The sequence below is a fragment of the Meleagris gallopavo genome, chromosome 5 (genome assembly GCF_000146605.3).
Source record: "Meleagris gallopavo isolate NT-WF06-2002-E0010 breed Aviagen turkey brand Nicholas breeding stock chromosome 5, Turkey_5.1, whole genome shotgun sequence".
Taxonomy (NCBI): Eukaryota; Metazoa; Chordata; class Aves; order Galliformes; family Phasianidae; genus Meleagris; species Meleagris gallopavo.
The window spans coordinates 22,764,127-22,772,661 of NC_015015.2; the positions used below are offsets into that span (position 1 = coordinate 22,764,127).

General features: G+C 36.9%; 1 protein-coding gene across 1 annotated transcript; it reads right to left on the reverse strand.

Annotated features, from left to right (window-relative positions):
• Window positions 1-22: 22 nt before the first annotated feature.
• Window positions 23-7,761, reverse strand: LOC104911105 (MAP kinase-activating death domain protein-like). The gene is made up of 4 exons (XM_010711366.3): window positions 7,381-7,761; window positions 7,056-7,206; window positions 5,125-5,331; window positions 23-316 (listed from the first exon to the last, which is right to left on the reverse strand). The coding sequence occupies exons 1-4, from the start codon at window positions 7,744-7,746 to the stop codon at window positions 186-188; spliced, it is 855 nt and encodes a 284-aa protein (XP_010709668.2). The 5' UTR covers window positions 7,747-7,761; the 3' UTR covers window positions 23-185.
• Window positions 7,762-8,535: the final 774 nt, after the last annotated feature.

Here is an 8,535-nt window from a genome sequence, read left to right on the forward strand (position 1 = left end):
TTTAAGAAGGTAACATTCAGGGAAAGAAAAGAAATAAATAAAAAAAGACGAGACATTTGAACAAAATTTCCCCAGAGCAGACTGATCTGTTTGGACTCCTCTATAAAGCAAGCTTTCCTGATGGACTTAGTCTTTTACCTAATTTTGTTTTGTGGGTATAAAAGCTGTGTGCCATAGATGCAAGCTCATCCCGCATCTGGGGAGTTGGCAGTTATGGGGGAGGCTGTGGGAGTCAGTTTTCTATGTTTTATTATTTCCTTACTCGTTTTTTCCAAAGATTTTTGCTTTTTCATTTCCTGGTGCTTGTTCCACAATTCTACCCAAGATGCATTGAAAGCAGGAGAGAAAGAGAAAGAGTCAGCAGCTAGTCAGGTGAAAATGGGGACAAAACTTCAAAACAAAAATCCCACCCTCTTCATCTAAGAAAAAAAAATATATAAATTTATGATAACTACTGGGTGCAGGGTTAGTTAATACCAATTTACAAGAAATCAATGTGAGGGTATTTGAGCACTGTATCATCTCTCATTTACAGAATTCAAAAGCTAGAGATGATTTCATACAGTGAATCAACTGAGCAAAAACAGCTATTATGAATACATAATGCAATTCATTACCTTTCCTAAGAAAGGCCTTTAAGACTATGAGATATTTTGTCTTCCAAAATGTAGGCATCACAGTAGTTCTAATTAACAGCAATGTTTTCACGTTTCTAGTTTGTTTCATTGAAAGGAAAAGGCACAAAAACAGCAGCAGTAGTCCCAAGATAACCTAAGCTGTAGGTTAACACAATATTTAACCAAAATTATATATTGAAAATTATCACAAAGTTCACAAGTACAAGTTATTTTTGATCTGACAGTATTCTCAATAAATGCTTGGCTCTGCCTATAAACAAGTCCTACATGTAAAAAGCAGAACTTTTCCCCATCCATTTCTTCACATTAGGTTATGAAGAAAGGGAAACAAAGAAGAATAAGCATGATAAAAATCAAGCTTAACATCAATTTCAAAATTCTACTAAGGTCACAGCAGTCCAACTCAAAGGATTCCATAAGAAGATAAGATACAAAGATAAAGGAAAAAAAATCTGGAGTCTGCATGCACTTCTTTCATTTGAAGCTTAACCCTAAGAAAAATTAGTGATGAAACACTTGCACCTTTCCAGCACTTGCACTCTCCAGCTCTCTGAAATGCACTCATCTGCTCAGAAAAATCACATAATTCCAGGTGCTGGCCCATTGGCAAAGGAAACATTACAAGCCAGCATGTTGAACATGCAAGGCACTACCCTTTCTCACTATCTTGGTTAAAGCTGGAACTGCTACAGGGGCAGATAATTCCCAGAAAAGTCACAAAGGGAAGGAAAAAGCAGCATAATGTTCTTCAGTTGCTCTTCAAGGAAACTTCCTGAGCCTAAGAAGCTACTGAAGGCATGTCAGGAATCCATTCCACTCTGCAGATGAGTGAAATTAAGGTAAAACAGCCTCTAAAAAAATCTATTTAGAAAAATATCTACTGAAAATAATAAAAAAAACCCATGGTTTTTATAGTTGCGGAGGAAGGCTTCAGACTATCATCTTTAAATGTTGTCAGGACTACGGTAACTTCAGCAAGGGAGAAGAAATGGAAAGATGCCTGCTAGCTGATTGGTATCTACATCTGCTTCACGATTGATGGATATTCCTTCAACTTTCATAACCACACAGATGAATGAGAAAATAACTTATGGATCCAAACAGCATCCTGTAGGCATACCTAGCTGAATATACACTGACATCTGGCTTCTTGAATTCTCAGACTATATGGTTTTATGCTAAAAACCACCAGGCTGAAAGCTACGATACTTAGCAATAAATGATTTAGCTGATTTGCCTGTTAATCCATCATTAGAATTACTCTGTTTCAAAGTTTAATCTACGTCATAGGAATGTTTGAAAGTCTATACTGGATCTTGGCATATTAAACACAGCATTTTACTCTCATCTGCTCTGTAAAAGAGTAGAAGAAAAACACCACAAACTTATAGGGTACAGAATACTGCATCTATGGCTGTTAAACAAGCCCAAACACAACAGGACAGCAGGAGAATTTAATGCTGACAACAAAGTAAGTAGGATAATCTTTTCTGTTTCAAAAAATTGTCAATATCAAGTGATCTGCAAGTATCAAATAATCATTTAAAAGCAGTAATGGAAACTTCAGTAAATACTGAAACTTTCAATGTTTAATACAAGCATGCAGTAAAACCAAACCTACCACTAACATAAAGGGGGGAACTACTGGCTCTCAAACTTAAGGCCACCAGTGTCCAAATAAAAAGTTCAACATTATGGTGATGACCAAAGACCCTGGAAGCAAGCAAATAACTGGTGATCTCTTTGGAAAGGATCAGAAACATCATTCATAACAAATTTCTTAACTAAGCAATTAGACATAGAAGAAAAGCAAAGATTGGTCTTCAACTGGCAAAACTTGTCACCGTTTCCCTCAAAAATAAGAATATTGAATACCAACAGCCTTTACCATTTATAATGGAGTATCCTGTATACTTCCATTGTGTACAAATGGCCAGCACCTTGCTGAAAAATAAATAAGAAAAGGGGCTCAAGCAGGAACACATTCCACCCTGAACTTCTGAAAACACAGTTAACCTCCTGATCATGGTTTCTGTAGTACAAAAAAACTACACAGACTCAGCTACTGTAACTCTAGATCCCTGAGATCCAGTTTAACTGCCACATTAACATGTACTGTATGCACAGTTACTGCAGCTAGTGTTATACATAAGTTTATTCTATCAAGCTGATCACATACTTCTCATTCTGTTATTTAATTCTTCACATTAGGTCAAAAGAGCAGCAACCCTAATTTGCATTTTGTCCATGCAATACCAACAGATTCATCGAGAACTTCAGCTCTGTATTTACAACCTGAGACTGTAAATGAATAAATAAAGGCTTTCTGCATTTCACTGAATCAAGGAACTGCCAAGGTTGGAAGGAACATCTGGAGATCATCTAGTAGAACATTCCTACTCAAAGCAGGACCAAAATGACAGCAGGATGCTCAGGACTACTGCTACCTCAGCAATATGTAAATGTTTATCAGATGTTTCCTCCCTAAACAAGTTAGTTTGACTGAGGAAAGCCTGGATTTCATTCCAGAAATAATTCAGTCTAGCTATGACCAACTCCGGTTTTGAACATTGAAAGTGTTAGCTCACACAGAAGCCTTTTTAAACAAAAAGGAAGTACAATAGACAAGCAGCTTTAAATGATTGCCTTGGAACACAAGAGGAATTTATTTTATTTTCAGATCCCAAGAGCCAGATGAACACAGATGTTACCTTGTTTTTATAGAAATTAAGATTGATTTGCATACTCTTTCATGGTCCTCAGTGACAGATAAAACCAGTTAGATAAGAAGGCATCAGAAAAAAAAGAAAGAGAAAGTCTTTTGAACTCTGATCAGATTTGGTGAAACTGTATTTTTCTTGTAACCTGATTTCATAGAAGAAAAGTGGAAATCATCAGAGCATCCATAAAGAATTAGAACCACCATAAAGAATTAAAAGTCACCTGTTCTAGAACACTAAATTCCTTCAGGCTAATATTCTAGCAACAGCATTAACAGAACATACTAAGTAATGCTTCTTATGCAAAGGACTTCTTATAACGCTTCATAAACATGGACTGTCTGGTCCTTATGATTTCTGCTTCTATGAAGTTTTAACCTCATCTGAAAGAAAGCAGAAGTCTGAGCAAGCCAATCTAAAATCTCTTCATCCTTGAAAAGAATGGTGGCCTACAGTCTATTTTATTTTTAATGGCATAAGCATTCCTCTTTGTAACTGTTCTACTGAAAAGAAATTCAGTTAAGTTCTCCAGAGCAAACCAAATTGAAATGCTGGAAATTTTAATCTTATAGCTTCATAATAGATTTCCAAATACAGTCTAAGACTGGTTTCTGAGCGTTTGCCTCCATAAATTACCTCTTGAAACAAGAAGGCAAACCAAATCAGGGGTGGTCAGTATCAGTTCAGAAGGATTTAACAGCAGATAGTTTGCAATTGTAAGTATATATAAAGTACATAAAGTTAAGAAAACATCTGCACCCTTTCTGCCAAATAACTATCCAATATACACATTGCCTTATTTTGTGTCATTTACTGGAAGTACAACCTCCCAGGAGCACACTGCTTTCAGAAAATTAATCCTTCATAGAATGAAAAATGAAAGGAAATTTTAAATGAAAATACATTCAGAAGTTATTTTAAACTGGCTATAAGCAATGGCTAAAGTATAACATGACATTTTTTGAGTCAGTGAAGGATTTTCCTCACGTGTTGATGGTATACCTATCTTGCTTTCAATCCGCAGAAGGTTGGATCCAACCTAAATCTTTTGTTCCTTTTTTTTTTTTTTTCCTTTCCTTTTTTTCTTTTTAATGTATAAAAATCCCTTTTAGCTAAAACAATCTGAAGTTCACCTTTTTTTTTCCCAGATATAGGCAAAAACTCTTATGCCATAGGTGGAATAGTAGGAAAATTTCTACTGAACAGCCTAGCAGATGCTGTTTAGAAGGACAGGCATTCTGTTTGATGTTGCATAGAAGGAAGATCCATCAGTCCTGCTCACTGAAACTGTAACACTACAATTTAAACCTTTTGGCAGTTTTAATTATTTAACAGATAGAATTTGGTCTCAGGATCTCCTATCAAGACACAATCTAAATAATATAGATTTAGTCAGCAATGATTAAAAAAACTTCTGTTTCATGTAGTCTCTTCCACAGTAGCCCTTTCCAAAGTCCCCTGCTGGCCTCATTTCCCTTTTTGCCATTTTCTACTACTTAAAAATATAAATCACAGCAAAAGTGAAGGCTGTCTGGAGTGTAATAATATTCAGAAACAATTAAGATTAGAAAGCTCCTGGAGAAAACTGCCCTGGATAATTTATCCAAGAGCGAGTGAAAACACTTATGATTGTTCCTTGGTATCCATGGTGTAAATGAGGCATGTTACAGCAGCAAATGTATTGTGTTAAAATGGAGACAATGCAAATAGAACCTAATGCCAAAATAGAAGCCCCTCCTGCACTTCACATGCATTTCAATACACACCAATGGAAGCAATAAAATTTTCTTCCTTTAGACTCCTTGTATCAAACTCTCTTAGCCCTTTCCCTGCAGGGCTTGGTGCCTTCGGTATCAGCTGTGGTACTGGCAGCTGCATGGGAGGTTTCGGCTCCACTCTTGGAGATGATGCAGGATCTTTGCCAACTGGAGTGACAGAACCATCTGTTGGGCTTCGTTTTCTCTTTTCTGGTTCTTTAAAGAGAAAGAACAAAGTGTTGCCAAAACAAACAAACAAACAAACAAAAACACATTAAAAAAAAACAACCCCCAAGCAAAAAATAAACAACTAACTAAAAAAAAAGGACCAAAAAACAAAGTAAAAGGAAAAAGGAAATGAGGAAAGGCCTCATCTATCATTGTTTAAGACTCTGTACAGTCATTTGTCCCTAGGGGAGTTTAGATTATTTCTCTGGATCAAACTGCAAAATCTGAATTGCAGTAAAACTTTCAGAACAGGATAATTAAAATTAGGCTTCCAGTGAACAACCTTGTGCGATCTTGCACACACTGTTCCAATAGCCAACGAAGCTTAGAATAAAAATTTCATATCCAAATGTCTAAATCTGTCATACCACAGGCTTCATAATACCTTTTACCAGTATATTGAAGATTCTGCTAATACAGATAATTTTCTATAAAGATAATTACAGAAAATGATCAACATCTAACATGCAACAGACAACACTTGTTTCAGAGAAAAGGTGTTCCTCCAATTCTACATAGGTCTTTTCAGAAACCTCTTCAATTTCCATCACACCATTCAAAAAGGTGTGATGATCACAACTGGAAGCACCATACCACCCGCTTTTTGTTACTGACTTACCTCTGCAACCCAAACACATATTCCAAGGCGTACATGCCTCCCTTTCCACGCCTCTCCAAATTTTCATAAACACTGGGAAGTTCACACTTAACTTACTACCTTCAGAGAGACTATTTCTTAAGACATAGTTTCCTATCCTGTTCTTATTGCCAGATTTTCTCCTTTCTACATACAAAGCCTTAATTTGAACAGATTAAAATAAATTAATCACAACTATGCTTTACTAAGATTCAGATTCCTCTAGATAAATAATATATATCCATCGTGTTCCATTCCAACAGTCTATACTATACGCAAATTGAACAATTTTAGAATTCATCATCACTATACAGTAAATGACATCAAGATGAGTCCTCATCTCTAAAGATCATATCTAGCAATATATCTAGATAAACCCATGGAAATCAGACAGTAAATACAGAGTAGCTAAAATCTGATGATAAATCAAGACGTCGTGCAAAAACAAGAAAAGTACTTTAAAGATTTATCAAGGCTTCAAAAGTCTGTATCAATAAATTTTGTCATTTGTGATCACAAATAAACAGATAAGCTCTACTTACCATCAAAACACGGTGTCTGGCATTTTATAAGCATGACTTCACATATGAACCACTGAATTTTACATCAACAGTTTCATAATTTTGTTTAGAATTGGTGTCAGGCTTAATAATTGCCAAGATTCCCACATTCTGAACTGGTATGCCAGCTCAACTTTCCTTCCTTACCTTCCTCAGCAGTCTAACAGTGATTGGCAAAGAACATCTCGAGTCCACAGGACATCTAAGCCAACTCACAAAATCCCTGATGCAAGCAACCCCAAAGCCAACTGTAGTGTTAAGTAGTTACTTCTCTGCTACAATGAAATAGCTGTAATCTCAGACAGTGAAAAGCTGAGTCGGATATAAAGCAGAGACGTGGCATTTTGTCATCTTTTGCTCATTTCTCTTATGCATGAATTTTCTTACTTTGCATTAAGAACAAGATTTTAAGAAAAAGTGAAAAATTAAGGAGGTATTACCTAAAATAGACTTTGTCTTCCAAGATCACCTAGCAATACAAGAATCACTGGTAATGCAGTAAACATTTTTCTTACCTTTGTTGTAATAGTGAGTATGTGCTATTTCTAGAAGGCCAAAAACACTGGCCATGCCTCCCAGGCCAGCATTTGCATATGACTGCTCCAGGCTCAACACAGTACACTTTAGCAAGTCCAGCATGCCTTTATAAACTTTGCGGCTGATCTCCTGCAACAAAAATCCAACTAGTGTCAATATTTCTCAAGTAAGAAAGTCATTCAAGAGCACAAACTCCAAAACTGCTGTAATATCAGCCTGTAAGAGGCAATTTCACAAAAATCTTCCATGTACTGAACACAAGCATAAGGTAGGTACAAGGACCCTGCTGAATTTAGCACTGACCACATCCTGTATGATATCCTGCTGAGCATCTTCTTCCGACTGGATCGTGCGATTTAGCTTGCTTAGTACGAAGACACGGAGCTGCTCACTCTCCAGCAGACGTCGGACTCTCTTCATGTTCAGCCAGCCAACACCTTGCCCATCAAGAACATTATGTACCACCTCCTTCAGGAATTGCTGGTTCTCACTGATAGATTTAGAAAGGAAACAAGTGGCAAGAGTTAGTCCCCTTTTTATCTTGACTAGGACACACATAAATGCATTCCCAAACAAAGCTAAGTTTACAAAAACCTCAAATGTTGCTAGATTTTCTGCTAACAACTGCTCATGGAATGAGCACTGTTCTATAGCTGTAGCATCAAACATTTTTGTTCGTCCCTTATTTTCTGTCACAAGCCATAATCAGCTCTTTCTCGAGTCCACATAGCTACTGCTGTACTATCCACCTTCATAGCACTGCTCAGATCTATATGAAGTCTGTAAGCTGCAACCTTCTCCCATGGCTACTTTATCACATCTGTAGATTTTCCTTGTACTCACAGCTCTAGTGCAGCAGCTTTGGTGTACATACTGCTTCAGCTCTTTTTACCTTGGGGGAAGGAAAGGTAAAAAGAAGACAACTCCTCTGCAGCCTGCCGCATCCCAGTCTGAACCACAATTTTTTGCCTCCCATCTCCATTAGCTCAAAGTAAATTTCACTCTATATATGGCTGCCAGGGAAGAAGGGAGGAGAAAGCAGAAGCACAGGTGAGGTAATGTTTAATTACCACCACTTCAAGTTCCTTTCCAATGTTGAAAAATGGTTTTCTTGTGAACTCACAAAATCAGACTACTTTACATAACTCAGCTGATCCTCTAAACTGGTTCACTAAACTTCTGCTGGCTAGGCTACTCTGTTGAGACTAAACTCAATTAAAAGAATACTGACTTAAGGCAGGGTCTTTCATGATGTAGAATATTTTGGATCTCAGACAGAAAGAGGAAACTTTTTAAAGGGCAGAAAAATGCACATATGTGCAAGTAACTCAAAGGCCATTTGTACAAAATTTTCTCAGACAATGCATACAGGCTTAGGGCTATAGAAAAATACTGTGTTGTTCTCAATAGCCACAGATCTAAGGATATGATGGCCACTTCAACACCACTTCATGCCAA